A 27,697-nucleotide genomic window follows, 5' to 3' on the forward strand; every position below is an offset into this window, starting at 1 on the left:
ATGTTGAGCGTGTTGTGTTTTAAGGTTTTGAGGAAAATGCAGAGACGGCATAGCAGCAACACTGACAACGTTCCTCCTGAAAGGTAAATCTTTTTCCTTCTTTTTCCCTCCATTTTCCTTTCCAGAGGGGAATGTTCTGATTTAAGTCTATGGTGTGTTTTAGAAGATGAAAGCTCAAAATTGGGAAAGGCATATCCTTCCTGTGCATGTAGTCTGGCCAGTCTCCCTGCTCGAGTCTAGAGAGTTGAGAGACAGATTTACTTTTTTCCTTCGTGTAGGTCACTGAGTGCTACCAACTACAGTATTTCAGGTTTTGTGATCCATTATGGCACATATGGAGACAGTTGGCTTGGCATAGGCAGGACGTTTTGGAGCTCTAGAAGAGCGATTCATGGCACAGTCCTGTGGGGATCCTGAGCACTCTCTACCTGAAAGGATTGATCTGTATGAACAGAGGCTGTTTCTACTTCTGTTAAGGTATTTAAAAAGTCTGCTGGTCTGAAGCTCCCAACTACTGTTACTTAGTATTTTATAGAGTTTGAGCGATCCTTTACATCATCCTAGATTCTGTACCTAGCTTCATGTATGTGAATATTTAGAAGTAGAATACTTCTAATTCATTTCTGTAATCATAACATCAGCAAGGGAGGCTTGCCACTGTTGTTGTTCTGGTACTAAATATTCCCTTGTGCTTTCCCAGGGTTAGAGCTTGACTTTTTTTTTTTTTTTTCCCTAAAGAAGAAACTAATCTAATTACTCTGAGACAAAGATGGAACTAACAAATTTCGTTGCTCTGGCTGAGCTGAGATTGTAAGTGAAAGATCATTGCTAAGTATTTCTTAGTGGTTTTGCAAGTAGAGATGAAGCTTGATGTTATGACCACTTCTAGTTAATTGCAGGGGAAAAGAAAGCCATGTTCAACTTTTTGTGCGTGGTGCTGCCCAAGCCTCAGTGCAGGCTGTGGGTTTTATATCAGCAGGCGAGGCTGGGGCTTGAGAGGCAAGTAAGATGTATGGGCCCTCTCATCTGCAATGTACAGCTCTCTGGGTCTGTACAAACTTGTAAGGCACTACAGAATCAGTTTAAATGGTTAAAATATATTCAGGATAGGTGTCTGTTATTGAGTGCAAAAGATAAGCAGAGTAACGTCAATTGGTTTTTATAAATGCCTCTGGTTTTTAACAGGGTAAATACATATTGTCAGTAACACAGGCTGAAGGTTTTCTAGCCGTAGAATGAAATGCTGTTGCCACTGGTCTTCACTTCTGTTAACTTTAAATACGTCCCTGATTAATTCCTTTCTGCAAAAGCACAGTCATGTATCCTGGTAGTTTTGTGCCAAACAATAGTTGTGTCTTTATCTGTAACACTGGGTTCCACCCAATTTGTTATGTTCCCAGATGTAAGTACTGTTACATTATGTCCCTGTCTTGTGTATACGTCCCTGAATTGTAATGTTAGATGTAAAGTCCAAGATCTGGCTGACGAATGTTTTGAACCAAAAAGAGATGTGCAACGTGTTGTTGACTTGATCCCTTGCTGGACCCTGTGGAGAGACACTGGGAATGGGGTGTGACTATAAAAAGCCTTATTAGGAGTTTACTTAGTGGGAAGGTATGCCCAGAGAGGTTTGAAGCTATCTCCAGAGTGAGACGAAAGGCAGTGCTCTGTGCCCTGTAAGGTGCCTGGGGAGGCTTTTGAACCCATGGGAGAGAGAGGGTTAAGGGCCCTGTATGAGCCTGCATGTGCTGTCTCAGCTTGTGACCACTATTTCTAAAATGAAAGATCTCCAAAGATTAAAATCAAGAGAGACTGAAGCTCTGCAACGTGCCTTATTTGTGGGCTTTGCCTCTTGCTGATCTTTTTCTTTACTCTCCTTTTGCAAATTAGAGAGGTATTTGCTGTCTGCCAGGCATTTACTGCCTAATGATTTTTCTACTTGTTTCCTGTATTGTTCCTCATCATCTAAACTTTACATGTATTCATTTCGGTACCACACTATTGAGTTCAGGTGAAGAAAGCCTATTTTCTTTTGGTATTAGGATGAAGATATTTAAGACTTTCTTTCTGGAATCTGGCTATAATCCAACAAGCTCAGCAGAGAATAAGTGCCAGATCTAATTCTGTCCAGTGCCCAGTAATTTGGGTACGTCCATATCCAATTTGCCAAGAATATAAAAATAAAACAATTTCCCTTGACCCATGAGCACATCCTTCACTTATAATATTTGTTGGGTCAAGGACACAGAAGCAGCTCTCAACGCTTCTCTTCCCCAGTTGACTCTGTGTCTTGTTGGTGTTATTCATCAGTGGGCAAGTAGTGAACATCCCTAAATAAAGGCAGAAGATTTTGGGGGTAGGTCATTTCTTTGGGTTAGCTTGATTAAATTGTTTGTATATAATGTGACCTGTCTTGGTTGTGCTGTGTCAAGTTACATGGGGTTTTGTATGTTTTTCTTTAAATATTAAAATAATTATAGAAGATGTTGAATTTGGTATTGGATGTGTTATTTCTTTGGTTCCTCCAAAAGTAAAGAGTGTGTTTGGGAACTCTGTTCCTTAGATGAAGGAACTGATGCATTTTGATCAGGTCTTTGGAAGTACTCTGATCTTATCTTAGGAGTCTGATTATTGGCCTCTAGTTCTGCAACTGTGACCTTCCAACAGCAAATAGAGGGAAAGGCATGTGTCATTTGGAGACCTACATATTCTGATGGTGTGTGAGGACCTCTTAAATAACTACAGTCAGGGCTGAGCTAAAAGACTGAGAAGTTCTGTGGCACTCGTTTTTGTTTAATTGCTTTTCTCTAATCTCCATCCACTGCAGAAATCGGAGCCAAACAGTCAGTTCTGAAACCAGCGTGGATGAAAGTGGAGTTTTTGAGAGTCTGAAGGCTGAAGCTTCCTCTCCACAACAGCTGTTCTCCGGTCTGGCAGGTATCCCGTCAGGCACCATCACAGCCACGCCGTTCCAGTCAGGTTTGGTTCTGGGCTCTTCAGCAGGAGGTGGGGAAGTGTTCATTCAGATGCCAGCCCCAAGGGAGGAGGGGACCAGTCGTACAGAAGGAGCCCCGTTTCACCACCGGCAATCATCCCATCATTTCCACCATGGCCATCACCGGGGTTCATCTCTACTGCACATGGCAGGAGGGGACCGCCATGGGCACGCTGAGGAAGGCAGTGATGAACAAGCTGGAACTCCAGCCCCAGCTCTTTCAGAGTTAAGAGCTGTGATCGGTTGGCTGCAGAAGGGACTTCCCTTCATCTTGATCCTCCTGGCTAAAGTTTGTTTCCAGCATAAGCTTGGTAAGCACCTATCCTTTTTGGATTGTAAGTGTATTAGAGAGTGGTTAGGAAGCTTTATCATGCTATGGTGTCTGATACATTTATCTGCGTGACAGTGTCTAGAGGTAGTCTAGCATGAAGGGGACATACTCAAATGCATGGGATAATACATTTAATACATTCACCCTACTTTCAGTCCAGGCTGTTTCATCTGTGTCAGTTCCATCTGTCCTGACCTGTTGGAGACCAGTTCTGTTCCTTTTCCTAATCTCTCCTTGACATTCCTGTAGGGGCTGAGGATGTTACCAAGGCTTCTCCCTCAGACCTCTCTCTAGGAAAGACGGGGAGAACTTACGTTAGTGACTAGCAAAGGCTTCTATGTAGCACAGAAGGGTTCAGAGGGATGAGACACTTGCATAGCTGGAAGGATGGTAGTTGTGAAATCAAGACAAGCAGCATCAGCAGTTACATCTTACAGTTGAGATCTTCAGAGTTCCCTAAAGAATATGTCTATCCAGGTTTCTTTAACAGTACCTGAGTATTTCAGCCCCTCAGTGATCATGTAAAATCTATTAATCTAATCCTCCTGTTACTACGAAATTGTATGTGTGGCACATCTGAGGATCCTTACTCATTCCTGAAGTAGTATGCTGAGATTGTCATCAGAGGGAAGCCAATAATGCTGGAGTTTAGTCTGCTTACAGCTCTGCCAGTATTCCCAAACCCAGGTATTGATTCATGTCTGCAACATCTTGCTCTTTGGACCTGATATCCTATATGGTTTTGCTAGTGTGCCCTGTCCTCCACAAGCTGCTGAGCTGCTATTGTAATACTGTCATCTAGCTGAGTTCTGTTTGCACAGTGCAGCCGCAACTTGCAGCACTTCTCCTTCAGCACAGAAGCTGTCATTAGGACAGAGTGTCTGTGTTGGGCTGGGTGGCAAGTGCTCACTGCAGTAGCTTTATTTTCATTTAGGTTGCATTTTAACTTTATATGAGCCCAGACTACCCTGTTTTGGTTGCCTATATATTTTAATTTCCAGTGCATCCAGAATGTCACCCAGTAAATTTTTTTCTAAGCTGGAGATGCTGACATCAAATGGCTTAGGACTGAAGATCCTCCTGCTCAGCCTTACATACTTTGAGAGTGTCTTTCCCTGCAGGGATTGCTGTGTGCATTGGTATGGCCAGCACGTTCGCGTATGCAAACTCAACACTCCGAGAACAGGTTGCTCTGAAGGTGAGTACAAGATCTTACTCTCTTGTCTTCCCAGGCAACATCGCTCTTTGTATACAAAACAGTATCTATGGTGAACCTTCTTGTGCAATGTAGGGCTGAATGCTGTTACATGCATACAGATCTGTCAGAATAAGAGTACCATGCCGTAATCCTTGCTTCCTCTTCCCACATCTCCCCGTTGATGCTCTCCCACAGTTTCTATCCTGCTCTTTTGTGAAAGCGTGGCATAATACAACAAAGAGAGGAAAGGTCAGGGATATTGTAATCTGCTTCTGGCTCTGCCACTGACCAGCATTGCATCTTCAAGCACTTCTCTGCGCCTTAGTTTCCCATTATGTACAGCAGAGGTGCTGAAACCTATTTCCTACTTAAAGATGAGATTTAATTTATTAATATTTAGATAATGTTTTGAGAGGTTCAGCTGAAGGATTTTGTAGACGTATTGCTTGTTAGTATCTTTATAATGCTCTGTTGATAATATGCTTAGAACATAAAGAAACTAGCAGATCTTTTCAGGTCTTATGATCTTCAGTGTCAGGAGAATACTTCAACAGCACTAAAAGCAGAAGACTAGAATTGCTTTTTTGTAAAAATTACATGGGTGGCACAAGCGCAGACTTAGATCTGCCAGCAGCAGTGGAATAAATGTGATACAGTGCTGAATGAACAGATAAATTGCACGATCATTTAATAGATTGCTGTTGCCTTGCACTTTGCACCTCTGTCTTTCCAGCAGTGTGCCCCCTAATCTGCCTGCTTTAAATCTCAACCTCACATCCCTGGCTGTTGAATAGCTACAAAGAGCTATTTTTTGTAATAAATCAGCTCAAAAGAAAAATGCTGGGCTTTTTCCACCCAGGAGTAAAATTTACTTTCCAAAATGATACTGAGCCAAGACCCAGGACAAGATCTTCTGCCATCCAGCTTCTGTCTCTAATGTTCCGTGTCTTTTGAAATGCAAAATTTGCACTTCTTTTGACCTTTAATTAGTTCTTCAATCAAAAATGCATGCTCTAGAACCTCCATGCATTCAGATAACATTCATATGTGCTGCATGTAGTGATGGGTTATATTATATTTGATTTAGCTAATAAACCTTCTTCTAAGTGACTTTGGATCTATTTGTTAAACACCCCTTTGATGAAGTGTCATTCTAAACAGGTGACAGTTCAGAATTATAGGACAATATATGGAACTGACGTTTTTTTAATCTGCTTGTCAAACTGCCTTTTAAATATCAGGAGAATTTAGATGTCCCAAGAAAGATCCCAACTTTGAAAACTGCATTCTGCAAGCAAGGCTGTCATTTTCATCAGCGTATTTTGATTAATTTCTCTGAAGTTACTTTATTTGAAAAGGTTAGCTGAGTGAGAGCCATTTCTGCTTGTGTTTGTATATATCTTCACCCAGCAGCCTATTTCTGAGTCTTAGTCCTATGTAAAAAAAACTAATTACTGAACGCTTAGTTGCATATTTGTGTCCCCTGGGTTGGTCTTGCATTTTACAGCAGTCAAAGGCTCAGCACAACCCTTGAGACTTTGAATTTATCTTCTCTGCTTCTTTTTCTTACTCAGGAGAAGAGATCAGTGTTGGTTGTCTTCTGGATCCTGGCCTTTCTCACTGGAAACACCTTGTACTTGCTTTACACATTCAGCTCTCAGCAGCTGTACAACAGGTGGGCAAAATTTACATTGTATATGATGGAAGCAAGTGATAATTGCCAGGGAGGAAAAGAGGAAAGCTCACTTTTCCCCACCCTTTGGGAGGAAGTGTGCATACTTAAGGTATCTGCTGTCTTTTTACATCTTTGTAATACCTTTCCATGGAGGAAAAGAATGTGTGCGTCACTTCTACCAGTGGACTGTGCTCCTATCAATAAATGACATAACCAGGGTCGAAATGGGCCAGGGTGTGCTGATATACTACAGTGTTGTTGCTTGAAACATGTACACTTGCAATTTTTGTATATATCGAGGCAAGGTGGATGCTTTTTTATAGTGGGACATCTGAATTTCCATTTTGACTGCTGTGGCTGAACATCAAGAGCAGGTGTTGGAAGCAGATAAGAAACTGACCCACTGATTTGCCTCTTCCTATAATGTTTTCTTTTCTCTTCAGTCTATCAAGCGTTGAGTCTATTACAGGAGATAAACTGGAGATGAAATAGTAGTGTTTTACTTCAGTGTTCTCAGAGCTTGGAGGCATTTGGATCTGAGGTAATTAAGATAGCCTCCACTCTCAAATTCTGACTAAAGCAGTTCTCAAATACAGAAAAGTTAGTGCCCATGGATTTGGTTCAGTACTATCCCTGCTTATTATAAAGCAGGGATTAAATGGCAGATAGGAAGCAAAGATACAGAACTTAAGCAAGGGGATGTTAGTAGAATAAATAGGAAGAAATGGAGAGATATCAAACCTAGTTACTTGAGAAAGTAGATTTGATATTAGTAGCTAAAACCAAGTGAATTACCTTTCCAAGGAAAATTTTATTTGTCCCTCTGAAGGGGACTTAGAACTTCAGACTGAAAATACAGTGTGTGTAACATGCATCACTTGGGCTATGGCTAGATGACTCTTGGGTATGTGTTTTCTGTCATTTATTTCATTGCTTCCCTGCTTCTTCCCACCAATACTGTCTATGCAGTGGAAGAGCCAAGGTCTGCCCACAACCTTGATATCCTTTGGAATTGCCCCTAAGGTATTTGGGTTTGATCATTGGAAAGCTGTGTATGGCCATGGGATAACTCTGTATAGGGCTTGTGGGAGGGAATGGAGGAGAAGAAATAGGTATGGCAGAAAGGTGTGAAAGCATTATGAAGAAATTTGTTTGCACCACAAGGAAACAGTGTGTCTCTAAGAAGATGGTTAAGGTTAAAAGAATGAGACTGGCTTAAGATAAAGGACAGATCATCTAAAATAAAAGGGTTTCAGGAAATTGGGGCCATCCTACACACTCTTTAGGGCATGGTTTATTAACAGTGAACAGACTGGACAACAGCTTCACTGAAAAGCCCTGTTCCTGTGAGTGTTGTAGCGGTGCCTGCTGCGTCATGCTTGGGCTAGTGTATCTATTGCGTGCTGTGTGGGGACCTGTTACTATTCACAAGGCAGGCTTGTGAAATTAGAAATAGGTGCTGCAGTTTTGTTTCTTTCTGGCTTATTTTTCATTTCCTAATTTATTTACTTTTTGCTTGTTTCTAGTGCATGAATAGTAGTAAAGTCTCTGATTCTGTTTCTGTTTTTAGGGTGTAATTTTACCTGTTGTGCTGTGCCAATGTTGTGAGTATTTTAAATTCATGTTCAGGCTTTTCATTTTGGGTTGGTTATTTTACTTTTGCTTTTTTTTTTTTTTTGTCTCAAGTTTTGCTTTCTACCATGAGGCTTTAGTAGGTATGAATCCTGGTTTTCCAGTCTGAGTAGGGTCCAGTCTTCATTGCTGTTCAGGTCAGTAGCTCTTCCCCATTGCTATATGAAGTTCTGCTGCCCTGGACTCCCCTTCTTTCAAAAGCAAATGTTCAACCCAGTCAGTAACATTCTGTAGGGGCACTACCTTTTTGGATCTTTGGTTCAGGTAAGAGTGGCTAATTAAGACAGCCTAGCCCTTGTTCTGCTTCAGACAGTGGCAAGCCACTATCAGAGCACGACACACCTGAAGTTCTGACCTTTCTGCCCTAATACAGTGCTTCTTTTGTCACCAGTTCCTTTCACATGTACAAATAGCTTTAGAGACTGCTGCCCCTGCAGTAGTTCCATCCGTGGCCAGCCAGCCTCAGAGGACATAGTGATCTTGACTTGGCCATGACTTCCCCGAGGAATCATAACTGCTGCTGACTTGGACTTCAGAGGATACACTTTCACAGTCAGATCTGATAGAGCAAGCCTGTGGACTAAAGGCACTGTGATTAGACCAAAGGCTCTTTTACAGCGTGGATTGCAGGTTATAGAGCTTGCACTCTTCCAGAACAGATTTTGTACGTGTTTGGGTCCTGTTTTCTGATAGTGGGCAAACCTGCTGACCTCAGTAGAAGTGACAAAGTAGAAACAGACAAAGTGAAGAGGCCTAGAGGAACCACGGGGCTAATTTGCATGTCTTATTCCTATTTCCCTTGAGAACTACACTGAAGTTCAGTGGAGTATCTAGGCTTGCTCTAGCCAGCAGTGGATACAGCTGGTGTCAAGAAGCTTAAGGGAGGTTCTCCACATTGATATTTGAGACTTGGTGTCATGCCTTTCAGCCTTATATTTCTGAAACCCAACCTTGAGAGGCTGGACTTCTTCGACCTGATGTGGATTGTGGGGATTGCAGACTTCGTGCTGAAGTACCTCACTATTGCAATGAAATGCCTAATTGTTGCTCTGCCTAAGATCATCCTAGCTGTCAAGTCAAAGGTAAGAGTCTCTTTTCTTCTTGATATACAGATGTTTGTCTTTGATAATCTGATACCTTTACAACATTTGTGGCATGAAATATGGGTGGAAGAATAAAAATAATAAAATCTCTGATAAAACTTTGGCAGAAAGTCACCTGGGTGGTGAGCTTTGGTTTTTGAGCCATCACAGACCTGAGCAAGGGTTTCGTAATACTAGCAAGTAATTAAAGTCCAGAGAGAGAGGAGTAAGTATTGCTTGAGAAGGAATAGGTACTAGCAGTGAGAACTGCTTTTCTGGTTGACATTGTTCTAAGTCTTGTTTTCTGAGGAATCTCTGTAAACAGATATTTCTGAAGCACAGATCTCTTCATTTAATGGGAAGAAATTGCAAGTACTTATCTCTTTGGCTTTCCATTTGGGTCAAAGAAGTAACAGAATTAAATTGAAGCTACTGATGCCACAAAAGACAGTGCCAGTCTAACCATGGGTGAAGTAGTATTTTAACTAAATGGTTAACATACTTGAATGTTTATAAAATCATATGTAGACTAGGCCTAACTTTTGAGACTTTCTTTCTACATTCTCTCACTTTAAATACCTTTTCATATTTTTTTTTACGCTTACAGATCTGTCACGCTGCCTCTTCTTCCACTAAGTAGTGTCTCCATTTCAGTGGCAAATGTAGCAATGTGTATTATTTGCATTCAGTAAAGAAACTTTCTGGCAGCTGTTGGGATGAAAAGCACTATATAGATGCAAGATATTGTCATTAATCCCTGAAAGTCTCAGGCAGGGCACTTAAGGGGATATCTAAACTGGGAATAGTTTTGCTTACAAATGACATGGGTGGCAGGGGAGTTGAGCAGTTTGTTCCTGCACAGCAGGGCTATTCGAGATGGTTATTAATTTATTTCTGGCAATTGTCCAGCTCTTTTTTTTTCCCTTCTTCTTCTATTATTATTATTTTATTTTGGGAGATTAATGTGCTAGGTCAGAGCATAATCCAGCCTGGGGAGGGAAGGAAAAGTGATGTGAATAGTCTTCCCAAGATAAATTGCAGTGTTGGAAAAGGTTCACAGCCTTTGCTTGCTTGTCTGAGAGCTATCCCAAGTACTCATTAATCCTTGTCGGGAGAGAAGAAAGAGAAGGGGTCTTTATTTGCAGCTACAGTGGGAGGCTGGTAAGATCACATCTGTCAAGGGCCTGTAATGACTCAGAGCACAGATGCTTCATTTTTAATACCTTTTTCTGGATAGCAATATTTCTCACTTTTTTTTAAGTCCCTTTTTGTCTTAGGATGTTGTTGATGGTCTCACTGTCCCTTGACATCTGAGATTGCTGTTACCTACCACTATGGATCTGGATTTATTTTTATCCCCCTTTCTACACTGCATCCATTAAGCCAACCAGGGATGAGATCTGGTGTAACAAATTAAGCAAGATCAAACCAGGATGGGAGAGCTCCAAGAGAACCCCAGGATGCTATAGAAATTGTAATTGGTAACCACATAGCTGAGCTCTTTCCCTGAGCCTGGTGACCCAGCTTACTTCTTACAGGCCAGCACAATGCTACACATCTTATTTTTCAGATGAGTTTTTTTTAAATGTAAGCTTTTTCTGAGTTAGAACAGTTCTGTTACACTTTAGGCACATTAACTTTGACCAAATTCTTATCAAGTTATTTGTTATCTGCTATCTTAATACTTGCCAGATACAAAGTTATTCTCTTCCTCCCCGTATGCTTGTAGTATGTTTCTGCTTGAAGCCTAGCTTATAGTTTATGAACTTCTTGACTGCTGCCACTTAATGGTAGCAGGTAGCAGGCTGCTAGAGAAATACAAATTAAACTCACAGAATAGAGCTAGAAGATTTTTTTTAAGATACATACACTGAGAATTTTTCTGCCAATGTGACTAGTCAGAAGAACAGCCTCTAGCACCCTGTAACACAGGGCCTGAAGTGGAGATTGCTGCACTGTCAGGGATAGAGTTCAGCACAGCTCTGAATGGGATAGAGGTATTTAATCTTGAGCATCCTTGCAGTGCCTTCTTGCTGGCAGTCAGTAATAGATGATAAAACTTGCCCACGGATGGGATATCAGGGACTTTAATCATTCTGCACTCAGCCTCTGAGCAGGCTCTTCAGAATTTCCTCATTTTGGAAGTTCAAAGGCACTTCCAAAGCTAGTCTGGCTTTTCATGCTGCTCCTTGAGATTCTAGTCTTCTCTGAATACTATGAAGTTTTCAGAGATGCTTGCATAGCCTTTCTAGCATGAGGCATCTCCTCTGAATGTCCTTAAGTCTCTTGCTGCTCCATATCCATTGTGATTGGAGCGAGATCAGATTCTTTTCTTTCACACATCCAAGTCTTTGTATCTCCCCTCAAGTCCTCTCTGTAGACTGAACAGCCACAATTTTTTGGACCGTCTTCTCAGAGATCATTCATTCCAGATCTTATTATTCTCTTCTGGACTGTCTTCAGTCCCCCTTGTTTTCCAGACCATTTCTCCAGTCTGTCAAGATGAGTTTGTATTATAATCCTTCTTTCCAGTGTGTCTACAGCCTTTCCCAGTTTAGTGTCAACTGCACATTTGATAACCTTACTCTGTTCCATCAAGATCATTAATGAAAACAGCGATTAGTACTAAACTCTGCTTACCTCAGATGCATCTTTTCATTTTGATAGTGAACATATTAAAAATTTGGGCTAGAGCACTCAGTTCTCCCAGTCTAAAGTACCTGGGTCATGTGTTCCTAGTTGCCTTTCCTGTGATGGGGCCATAAATTTCGTTTAAGATGATGTCAAGAACCGTCTTGGATTTATAGCATCACTTTATGCTTTAACTGAGAAAATGCAAACTAAAATTAAAAAGCAGAAAAAGAAGTTTGTCTTTGCAATCAGAATACAGAGGGCAGTAAACATGATCATGAGTGCTGGAAGCGTGAAGCATGAGGACTGCTATATTATCAGGATACAACTAGTCAGAGTTCTCCAAGCTTGAATAACTCAGAAATGGAATATCTCTGCAAGCAACCCCTCCAAAGAATGAGGGAAGACTGAAAATTTGGCAAAATAATCCCAGACTTTCCCAGGTTCCAAACCAGCCCAGAATACAGAGGTGCCAAGAGAGGCTGCGAGACTGCAATCAGGCTGGAAGGCAGGGAAAGAAGAGCTTGCGAGTAGGATGGAAAAGCAGAAAAAGGAAGGTAACCCCAACATCAGACTCCAATCTTACACCTCTGCAATTAGGGGGAGTTTGTGGGAGAAGGAGCCTACCTGTGGTTAAAGGTGGCCCTTCCTCCCCAGGAGCTGTGATGGGCACATCAAGCTGAGTACAAGTTCTAATAGCAGCTGGGCTCCTAATTTCTTTGGAAGGGGGGCTTGGCTCCCACCCTGCATGCTGAAGGCTCTCCATTAAAAAAGGCAAATAAGATCATTTGGTTCAATATAAAATGAATTAAAGTAAATTAAACTGCAGGAGCCATGTGGCCTGCAGAGGCCTCCATTGTTGTACACACATAAATGGCAGCTTTTCATTTTCACTGCTAAGGAATGACAGCTTGAGGGGGGTGGAATTAAAAATAAGGAAATAAATAATAAAAAGACACAGTTGCCAAAGATTTCCTTTAGGAAATCCCAGGTGCCTATAAGTCTCCCATCCCCTCCTCATGCTGTTGTCAGCAATCTGAGCTGGTATCCTGGAGAATGGAGCAAAGCATGGGGGGAAGGGGGAGAAAGAAAACCAATCCAAAAGAACTGTAAGAAACTGGTATCCGAGGTTTTTTTTAATATATATATCCCTATCTCTATAGAGGAGAAAGATACCAATGACACACACTTTTCCCCCAACAGTCTTAATGACCGGTATATAAGAAAGGCCCTAAGAGTTTTCTTTACACGCTCAATACAGATGTGCAGCCAAGTTACAAGGGGCTGTGTTTCCACAAGATTGCACATTCAAAAGGAAAACACTAACATTTGTTTATTGAAAACATAGCATGAAATTACTATTGAATAAATACTTGTCAGTTTTGTTTGAAAGCTGATCTAGACATTGTAAATGAGGTTTTTTGTGGGAAGACTGGCATTACTCATGTGAAGTTTTTTCTTTATGCTGTGTAAACAGTGTCAGTGGCAAGTGTACAAATACTAGTCCGCACTAGCAGTGTGGACTCCTCACTGCATCTTTGAAAATATTTGCTTGGTGGTTTTTTTGATTGATCGGTTTTTTTGGTACTTTTTTTAAAATTATCGTCTCATCAAATCTGGTAGGAGAAAACTTGGCCTGTATGTGGTACACATTCTTTACATAGTTTTGCTCTTGGACTTTGGACCAGATACCTTTTTCAGGTCCATACCATATTTTCTAGCATAGATGGTTACAACTCTGCCACGTAAACTGATACCTTAAGCTTTCCATATTCCTTCTGAAGCTGTACCTTGGACATGAAAGAAATACCGGAATGTCTTTTGCACAAAGTAGTATGATTTGGATCATACAACTGAATCAAACTATCTAAAGACAAGGTATTACAGTGTCAGCTGATCTGTATATTCTGTGAGTCTGAAGCTTGTAAGACTTGATTTTGAGTAGCCCCAGTGCTGTTCCATGTTCTAATGGAGCACAAGCATGCCCACAGTTACTTTGGTTATCATGTCTGTCTCTGTGCACAGCCATGTATAAATAAACAGTTATCGTAAGGAAAATAAGCACTTACTTCACAACGATTAGAATTGTTCTGCAGCCTGCCTCCATCTTGTGTCACGGCTGAGCTCCATGGGATACGGTGGTCCAAAATCCTGGTGCCCAGCCTTTCTCACTGGGCAGACCGACCCTTCCTCCATCAGATGACTAGTTGCACAAGTAACTTGCATGTGCAGAAGTTTTATACTCCTTGAGCAACAAGCTTTTCTTGCGCTTGGCATTCATGTAGAACAACCCATGACATAGAACAAAGTCCATCCTTCTGCATCTGCGGAAAGAGGGCAAGTTGGAGCAGTTGGCTCCTGCCAAAGCATTTTTTTCTGGCCACAACCTCTTCTAGAAGGTTCACATTAAGAGAGAAGGTACCAGGGGGAAGTTGCGTTAATTGTGATGGTGATGGCAGCAGCCTTCTAATGTCCCTGCAGCCTCTCTTTCGTCATGGGATCAGGTATTTATCAATCATTTAACATGAAGTTCATCATGAGAAAAAACAAGATCTCTTGGAGCATTTGAGTCCTCTGGATGCTGATTTAAAAAAATACAGGAGTATTAAAACAAGCACTGGGAGCAGGTGCATAGACGGTGCTTCACAGAAAATATCGGGGTAAAGATCTTCCTGTTCCTTATCTGTGCTCTCCTGTACTGTGTGATATTCAAGTTAAGCCTAGTCTTGCCTAATAGTGTGGCTAAAGTGGTGTTTCCAGATAGGTGATAGCCTATCCTCTCTTACCTTCTGGTTCCTGATCTTGGATGCTGTTTGGGGGAACTCATTCAGAAACAGATTCACTCTTCTTGGACAACCATCTGAACTTTGATCCTCTAGAGCCACAGGAACTACATGATGGTTCTGCAAAGACTGTTCCCTGTTGCAGCCTGGGACAGATGTGGTGTCCCAGAGTCAGAAGTGTGGGATTTATTACTTAAGAAAAAGACTCACTAAAGCATAACACGAGGTACTGAGGAACTGGGACTCTCTCCTGTCCCTCTCCCTAGCATACCTTGAAAGTCACTGCTACTAAATTTTTTGAAGGAATCATTGTTTTTAGGTGCCATCCAAGTTTAACTTTCCAGTTTAAGATAGCCAAGATGTGACTTTCAGAAGTGCTGTGCATTAACTAAAAATGTCATTTTCTTTTCTAGCCCCACCTTGGAATTACTCCTCATTAGTCTTGCATGGATTTTCACCAGCATCCTCTGTGCCACAATCCTGTTTACTGCTCCTACCCAACACTTTCTTATATTGGCAATACGACCTGAAATCTCAGCAGAGCCTGCTCTCCTCTGATCCAAATTGCCAGCAGGTCTCAAAAGCTTTTTCTAGCATCTTCCTGTTTCAGAACATGTCCTAATGCTGCTGGCAACAGAACAAGTGAGACTTGGAACTTCCCTTGGGTGCTAATCACAACTTACAGTTGCCTCATTGCAACTTCTCTCACTTCTCTTACATCCCATTTTAATTCCGCTGTGTAAAACCTTAGCATGCCTTTCTGTTTCCTTCTGTGGAGGCACACATGCACACTTATGCAAAGCCTTATGTCAAAGGAGACCACAAAGTCAATGCTCAGTTAGGCTATGTGAGAATTAGCATTGCTTCTGCAGCTGTAATTTGCCCTCTTTGGTGTGTATATATTGTGATTCAATTTTTAATTGTGATTCCATGTTATTTTTGTGTAAGACTTCTTCCATCTGTCACCGGTCTATACTGTGCCCCATGGATGAAGCAAGGTGAGGTACTGAAAGAAGCTGTTGTAGAAACTGGAAAGCGTGTGTAGAACAAAGAGACCATTGGAAGAAGAAGAATGTTCTACAAATTAAACTTGAATGCTACACTGGAGAATTAAATTCCATCCTTTACTTTGCCAAATAATTCCTATGTGATTCTAGAAGTCATGTACAGCTGCAAACTGAAGTCAGTGGTTTAGCTTTTAATGGTAATGTGATCTGTAAAATCAAGTGCTTTATAAAAAAAATCTAATCCCAGACATCTCAGCTTGGACACCAAAACAACCTTACTTTAACCTTTCCGTGTCTCAAATTTTCATGTAGAAAAAGCAGAGAATAGCTGTCCCTTATGTCAGCCAGCAATGTGAAAATAAGAGTGGGGGGGGGGTTAAATCATTTACTGTAGTGGTGATGTCATAAAGAAACTGAAGAAATTTTAGTAATTTGTTTCTCTGAGCAGAGCTCAAGTAGCATGAAGAGATAGGATGCAGATCTGCCATCAAGAAATGAGAATATAACAAAATACTAAAAAGTTACATATTTAAATGGGTACCACAACTTCTGTGAAAAACTAGTATGTGTTCACATCATTACAGACTGTATAATGCTGCATGTACAAAAGGAAAATTGTAATTGCATGAAAATCCTGATTTCAAAATAGGTGCTTGATTTAAAGTATAAAACCGGTCTTTCTATATGGTGAAGGAAGCAGAGGAATATGGAGGGTTATACATGAGTCATTGACTTAGTTTTTTAACAAAGCATTCTGAAAAAAAAAAGGAATCAAAATTTCACCATGTGCTATCACAAGGCTCATCAGCAGAGTTGCTGTAATTAGATCTGCAGCACAGTCCTTTGCCACTCATGCTAATGAAGTGTTTGATGACAGTAGCAGCAGACTGTCAGCTTTTACAGTAACTGACCCTACCGAGGGAGCAGGGTAAGCAGCGTACTTCTTACTTTTTAGTCAGGCTTAACGCCAACCTGTTGCAAAGGTTTGATGAGAGCGGAGCAGAGACTCTTTTCTGGTATCTGACTGTACCCTAACCAGGAGCTGTAATTTCAGGTAATACCCTGTAATACCCTGTTTAATCTTTGCAGGTAGATATGCTTGCTCTCAAGATGCATAGTGCAGCGATACACTGGGGCTGGCTCACAGGCTCACCAAAAAGAGCTTTTGCCGATCTTAGAGAGCTATTCAATCTCTATAGAGTGTATTCAAGAGAAGATTCCCAGATTTACATGGATTTTTCTGAAATAGGAAAAGTCACCTAACAGAGGCAGGCCTTGCCTTATTTCAAGCTGTTGTTCCAAGTCAGATGCACAGGAGAAATAATTGTGTTTGTGCTTGATACAACAAACAGTTCTTCCTAATCTTGATGAGAAATAGCTGAAATACTTTAGCTGAAGTTTTCAGACAAACTAGAGCTTGAGACAAAGATCTGGCTTTGAAAACTTCAACCTAGCTAGCCAAGATATAACAAAGCTGAAAAGTAGAAGACAGAGAGGTATATTGAGTGTGCTTACAAGTGATGGGTGCCGTCTGCAATAAGTTAACTGCTGTCGGAAGGCTGAATTTTGCTGCTGAAACTATAGGGAACAGCCCTTGTTTTCTAAGCTTCTGGCTCAGAAGGAAGACCCCACTTCTGCTGCAGCCCTCTGTAGAATTATTTCTGATTTTCTAGACACTTTTCCTAGTTTAAAGAAGGGCTGGTGTGTCGTACTGAGGACTGAGATGCCTGACAAGACTTAAATTTCTGTAAGCATTAACTGTAGCACCAGTTCTCTTCTAATTGATGCTCAGCTGTCCTCGTATTGCTTCCCTCCTCCTAGCTGTAATCACTCCAAGCTTATCGACAGGCCTCTCAAGTGGGTGGTGGTAATGGGCTGGATGGAGAGATACATCCATTTAAAACTTAACTTCACTCTTGTGAGGGTGTTAACAAATATCTAGCTGCTAAGAAATCCTGATACCCTGCAGTTACTATTGAAAACTGAAGATTTGCATTAGATAAAGGAGTTATGAAAGCTTTCTAAAGAGAGGAGATTTGGTGGTTAGAAAATTGGAATTTCTCGCTTGCTGCATGTTCATTTTGGAGCTGTACTCTGCCGCTTCCAACTCCACGGCCTGTCTGGACCTCTAGGGCTGCCTGTGACCCATCTTTCCTTACATCTTGCTGTGGGCTGTAGTGTTTTAGTGCCTCAAAAGCTTCTGTTGCAGAAGAATTTCAGCTTTGATGCCCCAAATGCTGGATCCAGAAGTTCCATCTGATGCAATGAGAAAGTAAGCAATGACCTGTCCCGTCCCAGCCCAGCCTGCTAGGGAAGCGAGGCTAAATAAAAGACGATGAGTCTGATGAGGCTGGTGGGAGGAACGAGTCAGAGAAAGCAAACAGTTTGCTGCCTTTCGCTTGCTGGTGGCTTTCATCAGAGCTGGCTGAGGAGGGGGAAGCAGAGAGCTGCCTGTGTGAAGGGAAGGAAGTGACAGCACAGTCATTAGCAGACCGCGACCCTCTGTCACAGGGGCTCCTGAAATAAACGATGATTGTATTGAAGCACGAGGCTGGATAGAGACCTCTGTGCTAATTTAATAAATTGCTTGCATTTAGGACCCCAGATTGTTGCTGTTACATTTTTGCTATGTGATGCCACCTGGGATTAACAAGGAGGAGGAGATGGGGGAGAGGAAGAAAGCAGCCCAGGTCCGTTAGCAACCGCTGGTGTGACCTCACTCCTGTTCCCAGGGGGGGTATGAGATCATGAGAATGCCAGAGCTCTCTGAAGGATTCGATTTGTTCGGTACAGCAGGATGGCCTGCCGAGTGATCTCATCTCCAAGACCCTAGGGAAGGGCGCTAGCTGCTGCTAGCCTCATGGACTGCGGAGGACCTAATCCCCACTCTAAATCTCACCGATTAACGATTGACCTGTGATGACATCACCCATGACAAAGCTAACTGGGACAACACAGCAAAATTCCAGGGGAATTTCCCCTTCTCCATGATCTTATCAAATAAAAGAATTTTGACATGTTAAAAGCAAATCTTTCAGTCCAGATAATGTCATTGCACATCAAGCACCATTCTGGTCTCACAGCTTGCCCTGACCTAGTGCCCTGTCACCAGTTCTGCCTTTCAAACAGGGTGGGACAGAACATAAACAGGTCCTCATTAAAACTGGGAGGCCCTAAATAAGGTAGCCTCATTTAGCCAGCTTCCCTAGTCTTAGGTTCTTTAAAAGAGAAATTATGGGGTAAGAAAAATCCATTTCAGTTGTCGCGCCTCATGGTTGTCGTAAGAAGCCAGGAGGGAGTTTATGTTACTTTGCAGGTGTCCTTCAAGGAAGGAAAGCTTTCTAATTGGAGTAAGCACCAGGATGGCAAGGACAACTTTGGTGAAGGTTTAGAAAGGATGTTGCCCCTTCTTTGGGTCTCTTGAGAGAAGTGTTTCAACCAGCATGCTTCTCCCCTACCCCCTTTTCTTCCTTAAGGTCCTCAGGAAGGTTTGGTATCTTCATTTAAAATGCCTTGAGGGTTGGGGTTTTTTCCAGCACCAGTCTGTGTACTGTACAAGAGCCAACACACACCTGAGTGGAAGGGGAAGGATGCCAGCAAATAGATAATTCATTTGATTCTTTGGGATGATCTAGAAAGTTCTCAGGAAGACCAATGTCAGATTAGATTTAATCCCTGTACCTTCAGAAGGAGTATAAGATCAAAGAGACCTACCTCGCATTCCTTTTCTCATTATTAATAGTATCTACAATTTACATCATATTAACCCCTGTAAGTCTTAACCTCTACTGCTAGCATTCTGTAGCATTGTCCAGATATGCAATAAGGTGCCTAAGCCTGCTCTAAAAGTTTAAGATTCAAAAGTGTAGCATAGCTGGGTAAGTGACAGAGCAAGAGGAACACTGTGAAATCAAAGAGAGAGTTGTCCTTTCTAGACACCAAGCTAAATGGCTGCAAAGAAGGCTGCATCACATGAATACTGGTCTTTGCACCATTTAACAGAGCGCATAGGTGGACAGTGAACACAAGATCTATAAACTTCAAGCCCTGCACCTGTTAAGTGTTCTTCTTTTGACTTCCTGATAGTAATCATGTATCACTTGTTTGGTTGTTTTACAGGGCAAGTTTTATCTGGTTATTGAGGAGCTGAGCCAGCTGTTCCGTTCCCTTGTCCCCATCCAGCTATGGTATAAATACATCATGGGAGATGATCCATCCAGCAGCTACTTCCTAGGTGGGATCCTGATCATCCTCTATAGCCTCTGCAAGGCAAGTACCACCTCATTAATAATGTCTATGAGAGCTGCAGCAGGAGCAGAGGAAAAAAAGCACAGCTAAAGGGAACAAATATACCTTTTGATTGCTGCTATCGCTACCCAGGAAGGGAAGCTGCAGCAGCTGGGGACACCATGTGCTTTAGTTGCCAAAAGCATTTTGCTTCACCAGTACATGGGCATTGGTGAGCTAGAAGATGATCTGTGACTGCTCATGGAGTATTGCATCAGGCTTATGAAGTCATTGCTGCTTTCCAATACCTTTGTGTAAAGGCTAGAGGACAGTGGGAGTGGAGTCTTGGGGGACCAGTACTGGAAGAGATGTTAGTCATCTCCAGACTTCTAGATGCAACACTGAAAGGAAGGTTGCAGACAGTTAAATGTTTCTTTCCAAGCCTTCCTGTCTTTCAAGGCAGGGTAGGTACTCTGCAGCAGGGAGAGAGGGTCATCCAAGTCCTGCCTAGATTAAATAGGTAGTTCTGGCCCATACAAGTCCAGGATCTTAGTGATGGACAGGGGTAATTGTTTCCTCAAAAATAAGAAACGTTAAGAGCACAGAGTCAACCTGTACAATTGTAGATTAATAGGTGTGGCTTATTTAGAGAGTCCCAAGTCTGAGGTCTAGAAATAGTTGTATTTCTAACTGTATGTATTGAACCCTGCCTAAAGGCAGAGCAGTAGCTGAAGCAAGCAATGATATACCTGTGTCATCCCTCCCTCAGAGAGGCCAGGTTTGCTGCAGCCCTGATATTTGCCTCTGCCTAGGACAAAGGGGCTATGGCTTTGCAGAATCAGACTGAAGAACAGAAAAGAGAACATATCTGAGCTGAAAACAGTTCAAAGGGGCTAATGGAATGCTGAGCAACACTAAATTGTACTGTAGCTCCTATGAGAGCTGTGGCTGCAGTTGCAGCTGTATGTTGTATAGGAATGGGGCTATGCAACCCCTGATGTCAAGGAATTCAGTTTTTGTAAGCAAGACAGACAGAACTGGTCATGTAAAGTGAAGCGACTTGATCACAGCAGGTCTGTGGTCAAGCCAGAAACAGAGCAAACAATGCCAGAACAGAAGGCACGTGAGACCAGTGTAGTTCCCTGCACACTCATCCATTCTCTCAGCCATTTGTTTTCTGCTCTTTACTCTGCTGTGGGAGAGGATTGTTGTCCCTTTCAGAGATGTCATTGTCTAGATCTGCTGTAGACAACAGTACCCAACCCTTCTGTGCTCTTCTGGCTTGTGAGGGCAGGTATACAGATCACAGTTACAAGGACAGATTTCAAGTGATCTTTCTGGTGTCCCTTCTTGCAAAAAGTTACTCAACACCTGGGAAAGGGATGCTTACCTGCAGTTCAACATGCCATTTCTTACATCTGGAGAAGTCCTCATAGCATGAGGAATCAATGGGGGCCATCTGCTCCTTGGAGGAAGGGGAGCCAAGCACAAAACTGCAGCTGACAGGGCTCAGACCTGCAGTACCCAAACAAGGCAAGCAGGGCAGGCCTGGAGGTGATAGCCAGGTTCAAAGAGTCCAGATCTTCAGGTGGTGAGGCAGGGCCAAGATAAAGCCAGAACATCAATCCACAGGTCAGGATCAGGTCTGGTGAAGGCAGCCAGGGCCAGACACAGTCCCAACAATTGCAGGACATAGTCATAGTGATGAGACACGCTCAAGGTGCAGGTGGGAAGTCACTCCCCGTGCCAGGGTGTCCAGATCAGTGGGATCTGTAATAGGCACAGCTGTGGCTGAACCAGAAACCAGCACTCACACAGCTCAGACCTGAACTGAGGCCTCCACGGCTGAGCTTAAAAAGAGCTCCTGGGCCGATGGGCAGGGATTGTGGGTGGAGACCCCAGGTGAGGCTCATCAGGGCCATGAAGGCCTGTTAATGCACTCAGGGCCCTGCCGTGTAGGTGTGAGCAGTTCTTTAGGGGTTAACTTGATGTTTCTCTACCTTTGTAGGTAGTGTTGTGATGATCTAGATTGGAAAAGCGACCTCATTTTGAAAAGTTCTGCTGATCTGTTGTTTAGAAGCTCCATGAGGGGAGGACAGCTATTTACTGGCCTTGACTATAACTTAGGACCAGGATTGTAGGGCACACTTTTGTGAAAGTGCCTTGGCTACAGCCTGTGCCTTTAACATGCGTGTTTCTTACTTTAATTCATCGAGTTCATCAGAGGTGTAAATGGAGGGATAGAGCAGCTGAAGGGTGATAGGTCCAGGAACATGTCCCAGGTCATTGTGTGGCAACTACTTAGTACCACAGATGTGTCCAGGTGAGGATTAGACCTCCGCATGCTGGAGACTTTGCTTGGAAGTAAAAGAAAGGTGGAAGCATGCTCTTTCAATACAGATCGTGAAATACTAGGTGCCTGCATCCCATTTACCATCACAAGAGTTGCAGGTCTAATTCCTTGCCTGAGACACTGAAAATATACCCAAAGGAGTCCACATTAGCAAAGCCACAAACCACATTAGAAAAACCACAGAAGCCAATTTGGCACTCAGACCTTCTGTGCTTCTGGCAAAAATCCAGGGCTCAGCTAGGGCTGCGTCCCTTTTCCCTACTCAAAGGGCAGGCTTGACTTTCAGAAGGTTGTATATAGCGCAGCTGATGGGAGCTGTCTTGGTGTCTCTCTCTGGTCTGTGTAAACATGAACCTCTGATTTTGGCAAAGAAATCCACGATGTTCATCAGTAAGGGTATCCAGGTCTTATTTTTTCCCTATTCTGAAGAGAAGTGCTCCCTGTCTGTGAACCCAATTGCTGCAATCGTATTGCTAGAAAGATGGCTGATGCAACATAGACTTCAGCGCATGGGGTGATAAATGGATGTTCGATTACTGAAACATGCATCTTTTGGGGGTACAGGAAATTCCAGAGATAAAAGAATTGAAGGGGGAAATGGACTGGGAGAAGAGGAGACATCAGAGCCAGAGCAAAGGCATTAAAAGTCACGCTATAAGCAAAGCAGCCAGAAAAAGCTGTGAATTGGACTGTGGAAAAGAGCTGGTCCCTATCCTTGTTAGAAGATAAAAAGTCTATAGTAGTCGACAGCCTCAAGTGCTCGTTGCTGACTGGAAGCATTACTGGAAGGACCCTGGGAGCCTTTTTACGTGCTGACTGGAAGCATTATTGGTGCCTTCATTCGATTCCACATCTATTGCACGATGATCTCATTGGCATTCCCTGCAGTGAGCCCACTTAATCATTCTAACCGAAAAAAAAAAAAAAGAAATCCAACTCCAGGCATTCTGGTGCCTTTGTGCTGCTAGTCCACTACAGCTCTGCATATTCTGCATCACATCTTCCCCTGCCCTATTAGCCACTTCTCACTCGGGCTAGAAATGGAGAGCTCCTGTTACATCATCTGGCCCTTCTCCCAGCTAATGCAGGGCTGTTCTTTGCACAATCATTGCTTCATATCTTGTCTACTTCGTAGTGTCTTTTTCCCTGTGTTCTGCCAGCAGACAGGGAAGGTGAAGCTGGCATACTGGATTAGGTTTTCAAGCTGTTTTCCCTTTTATTAGTAGTACCGAGCCTTCACTTTAAGAATGCTGAGTGTCTCCTCTCTTGGCTCAGCCCCTTGATATTTGTAGGCAGTTCATCATCTTTTCCCCCCACTTTTGTACTGCTCAGCCAAGCTGTAAATATTTATGTCTTTTAGCCTCTTTTCAGAAATCATTTTCTGCAGGCTCATTCTCTGCCCTTCTCTGAACTGCTTTTAGCCTTTAATGAGGAGCCCAGAACGAGCGCTGCTCTCCAGATGCAGTTCCCTCATGTTTGCCTGGCAATGGAGGGAGGGGGGAAGAAAAGGACCTGGTGTTGCCCCTGCTGTTGGCCATCTTTGGGCGTCTGCAAAGTACCAAGGTGCTACAAACTCACTCCCTTCCTGGCATTTGAAGTTTCTCACTCTTGAGGCGAATGGGAGCCACTCAGCCTCAGTCCTGCTTCTCATTCCTCAGGCCGTTCTTCTCTTGGTAGCATTTAATGACTGCACTCCGCTACATCACTCTCTGCAGCACTCCTTCTTTCACAATACCATCTGTGCCCTGAACTGTCAAGCGGTGTGGCCGAGCCGCATAGCCCTGGAAATCCCCCTTTTCCCCAGCGGCTGAGGAAAGCCGTTTTCTGCCTCTTCCATGTGAAAAGACTGCCTTTCCTTCCCTCTTTCTCAAGCTAGCCGCAGTGTTTCCTAACCTCACTTCTGGGCTTCTCAGGTGCTCAGTTCTCAGGGTGGGAATGGGCCCCTTTTAGCCCTTTCCTACTTGGTGGAGCTGGGCAATTTACCCTGCCACAAGCCCCTGACGTCTGCTCCTCTTCCTGTCCTGTAAAGTCCCTGATTTGCGGTCCATTGTTACCAGAGCTTTTTTGGCTACACTTCTCCACTGTCAATTCACATTTATTACGTATTTTATGATCACTGTGAAATCTTTTTTGGCACCGTTGTTGTTTAGGATCTTTGTTCCCTCTGAGTATCCGTTTGGAGACACTGCTTCCTCCGTTTCTGGACTCAGGAACACATACACACACCCATATTTTGTGAAAAGTATCTAAAAGGGAATGTCTTTATTGCAGTCTTTCGACATCTGTGGTCGTCTGGGAAGTGTCCGGAAGGCACTGAAGGTCCTTTGCACCCCACAGGTAAGTACTCGTACGTATCAGAGCAGTTTCATAGGTGGAACCTCGTTGCTATTGAATGATGGAGTTGAAAATTGCTCAATGTATCAGGATCATAGAATAAAATAATCTATTGTCCCATGGCTGGATAAGCTGGTATCTCTTGTCAGGGATGTTAGGAACCTTTTCTGGTAGCTGCCCTGTCCCAGCTGTGGTAAGAGATTGTTGCTAGTCTGGCCTGTTTTGTCTGATTGGAAGCTCTGTGTAATACGAATTAATCCATTGAGGCCAAAACTGCAAGAAGCTGACAAAACTTTGTAGTACAGAGTGTGAGAAAGACTTTAAATAGAAGTACGTAGTGCCTGATGTGCAGGGACATTAGAAGAGATCCTACAGTGCGCAGAAGTCATCTCAGGCATCGCATTATACAGTACTGATATTTAGATCTGTTACAGTGAAATACTGTGACTTCTATTTTAAAGTGGTAAAATCAAAGGCTGTAGAGAAAAGGAACGTAACATCATAGAAGTTTGTTAGAGCTTGCCTTGCTTATTCTGTAGGCTTGGGATGGTCATTTTTCCTCAGCATGTTTCCATTTCCCCTACTACTGTTACAATAAGAGAAGCAACATTTAACTTCCACATGTTTAAAAAGAAAAGTGGGAAGCCTGTGAGTTCTTTCTTCTATTGTCCAACTTGCTAATAATAATACCTCCCACTATCTAAACACCTCTGCAAATTATGCCAAATTAATCCTTTCAGCTCCCTGTTGAGCTCATTAAATTTCATTATCATTGCTCCACAAGTGGAAGCACTAAAAGATGGAGTCAGCTCGAGGGGAAAACAAAACAGAGAACACAGAGCTCCAGACCCCCTCTGTTCTGTGTCCTGGTGCCCAAATCTCCCTTCCCCATACACAGTGACGTAATACCGGTGTCCTTCCCAGGTGATGCAGGGAATCTGGGTGTGAAAACCAGTGTCTATGTATATGCTTAGCCACAAACCAGGTTATCTTCAAACCCTTTGACATTGGGATTTTTTTCCCACCTCTCCCTAACAGACCTACGGAGTTCGTGCTACCAACCAGCAGTGCAGTGAGGCAGGTGACATCTGTGCCATTTGCCAGGCAGAATTCAGGGAACCTTTGGTCCTTATGTGCCAGGTAAGACCCCCAGCTTCCCACGTCAGGTTCCCCCGTTGGCATTCGTTTGGTTAACTTCTGCAGCTGGAGAGAGGCACAGTTAGCCTAGGTACTTCTAAAATCATTTGCTGGGTCTTGGTCTAGGTCCTAGGGGATATTTATTGCCCTCTTCTGGATAGCCAGCGATTCATGATAGCTGAGCCACTCTTTAGGGGCTGATCATAGCTATTGAGATAGAAAAGACCAGCCTTGTAGTCCAGGGACTGCCAGTTGGCAGTCCAGATCTTGGATCTAGAATGCAAGACGTTTTTATCTGACCCTTGGGGAGACTGGCTCGTCAACAGGCCAACCGAATTATGAGCAAGTGTGATGAGAGGGGCATAGATCCCAAATGAGCCTGACAGGGTGCATGCAGACTGGTGCCGCACCACGTAATCGCAGTCTGGCCTCTGAACACCTGGGCAGGAATAAAAGTAGTTCTGCTTATCGAAGTTGGTCACCACTGCCAGTAACTGGGAATTGTCCTGTTTCTCACTTGGTAAGCACTGGCAAAACCCAGAGCGTAGGAACGGCATGCTCTGAGAAATGCAGTAGTCCTAATCTGGTGCGGGTAAAACCCTTCGAACGCACCACAGTGCCATGGATTCTGTTGGTATATCAGAGGCCAGCTGAAGGCATTGCCTCGTGGCAAGACTGGTGATGCTTCCTCAAGATTGTCTCCTCAGTTGCTTGTAACTCAGTCAGGCTTTCTCTGTTGGGGTTGAAATTCTGCATCCTGGAGGCTGACTCTGGCATGTGTGGGTGCGTGCAGGAAAACCTTAGGCAGAATGGTGCAGCCATTTCTGGAAATGGAATTGGTGCGCTATATGCTGTCTTGTGATACCAGAACAAAGCTCAAGCGCCTTGTTTTGGAGAGCTTTAGCATTCCCATGCATTGTAACAGGGTTATCGAATTAAAGGAGGTAGGTCACCTGTGCGTCAAAAGTGCCTATTCCTCTGAACATCTGTGCAGATGTTATCACGCTGTAAACCCCAGAGAAGCTATCTTTGCGTGTGCTTAGCAGAGTTGAGATTTTGATGAGGAACATTTCTGCTGACCTCACATGTGTTGAGGAGGGCTCAGCTTCTTACGGCTTCTGACACTCCCTTCTTGCCCTATTCCTGCTCGTCCAGTCTGGGGCTAGATGGTGGTGCGCACTGGGCAGCTGTCCCTCCGGATCGCCACTGGTACCCCAGGCAGGCTGGAGGGAGAATCCTGTTGTGGTTCAGTGTAGAAATGAGAAGATAAGGGGTGAAAACTGACATTTAGAGAGAAGGGGAAACTGGGACTGCGAAGCTACTGACTAGAACTGGGTGATGTGAGCAGGACAAAGCAAATGCAATAAGGAGTAGGGGGAAGAAAGGGCATTGTTTGAGTTAACTAAAGACTTGTAAAATAACCCAGGGAATTGAGGATGGAAACACAGTAGAGAAAACCCTCTTGACTACTTTGTTAGGCCAATTGTCGTAGGCCTTTTTAATGTTTCTTTCTATTGCTATGTTAAGAAACAGAGTAATATATCACTAGCTTTGGCAGACTGATGTACTGGTAATGCTGGGGTTTATTTTTTGTGTCGCGTGAGTACTGCTAATCAGCTGCAGGGTCCACCTAACTTGAATCGTTACTTGCTCCCGTGGCTGTCCTATGGAGTGTGCACGCTTAGTGACGAGGCTGGACCTCCTGCCCTCCTCGTGACGATGCCCTTTTGTCTCCACAGCATGTGTTTTGTGAAGAATGCCTCTGCCTCTGGTTTGACAGGGAGAAGACCTGTCCTCTTTGTCGCTCTGTCACAGTAGAAACCCTGCGTTGCTGGAAAGATGGCACCACCTCTGCTCATTTCCAGGTGTATTAAGACCAATACATACTGACAAATGGAATAACATGTGCGGAGAGAAGAAAAAGCTGGAAAATCTGGTGATCCCGTGCCCCTGTTTAGTTGCCTGTGGATTTGTTGTCTTAGTCTTTCTTCCAGCTCTGTTTCTCCAGGAGCCAACAGAACAACAACTGTTACTAGCCAGAAACTTTATCCTCAAAGGCAAGAAAAATGTGGTTTATGTTACGGCAAACTCCATGGCTAAGCTACAGCCAAGACTTTTTCTTGAACTTACATGGTTGTAAACTGCCTGGGATGTTTCCTTTTTTTTCTGTCCTTTTAGTATAGATAAATATTGCGTGTATGAGGCAAGCGTACTGTGAATTGCATGTGTATAACCTGACCTACTGGAAAAAAGCTCTCCTCCTCTGGCTCAGACCACTGGTGAGATTTTTCACATTAAATGGCCCTGGCTTC

The 27,697-nt window shown here is 43.2% G+C and overlaps 1 protein-coding gene across 1 annotated transcript; it reads left to right on the forward strand.

Moving 5' to 3' along the window:
• Positions 1-27,259, forward strand: RNFT2 (ring finger protein, transmembrane 2). Its single transcript, XM_009699059.1, has 9 exons — positions 1-83; positions 2,828-3,306; positions 4,448-4,524; positions 6,099-6,199; positions 8,760-8,913; positions 19,454-19,603; positions 24,186-24,251; positions 25,287-25,388; positions 27,125-27,259. The coding sequence occupies exons 1-9, from the start codon at positions 1-3 to the stop codon at positions 27,257-27,259; spliced, it is 1,347 nt and encodes a 448-aa protein (XP_009697361.1).
• The last annotated feature ends 438 nt before the right edge of the window (positions 27,260-27,697 follow it).

The sequence above is a fragment of the Cariama cristata genome, unplaced genomic scaffold, assembly GCF_000690535.1.
Source record: "Cariama cristata isolate BGI_N322 unplaced genomic scaffold, ASM69053v1 scaffold11904, whole genome shotgun sequence".
In the NCBI taxonomy this organism is placed as follows: domain Eukaryota; kingdom Metazoa; phylum Chordata; class Aves; order Cariamiformes; family Cariamidae; genus Cariama; species Cariama cristata.

Bases quoted from the DNA above. Each gene is read 5' to 3' on its own strand.
- RNFT2 (XM_009699059.1), top strand. From the start codon at position 1: ATGTTGAGCGTGTTGTGTTTTAAGGTTTTGAGGAAAATGCAGAGACGG. The intron at 84-2,827 runs GTAAATCTTTTT...CATCCACTGCAG, and splicing joins GACAACGTTCCTCCTGAAAG to AAATCGGAGCCAAACAGTCA. The intron at 25,389-27,124 runs GTAAGACCCCCA...TTGTCTCCACAG, and splicing joins CTTTGGTCCTTATGTGCCAG to CATGTGTTTTGTGAAGAATG.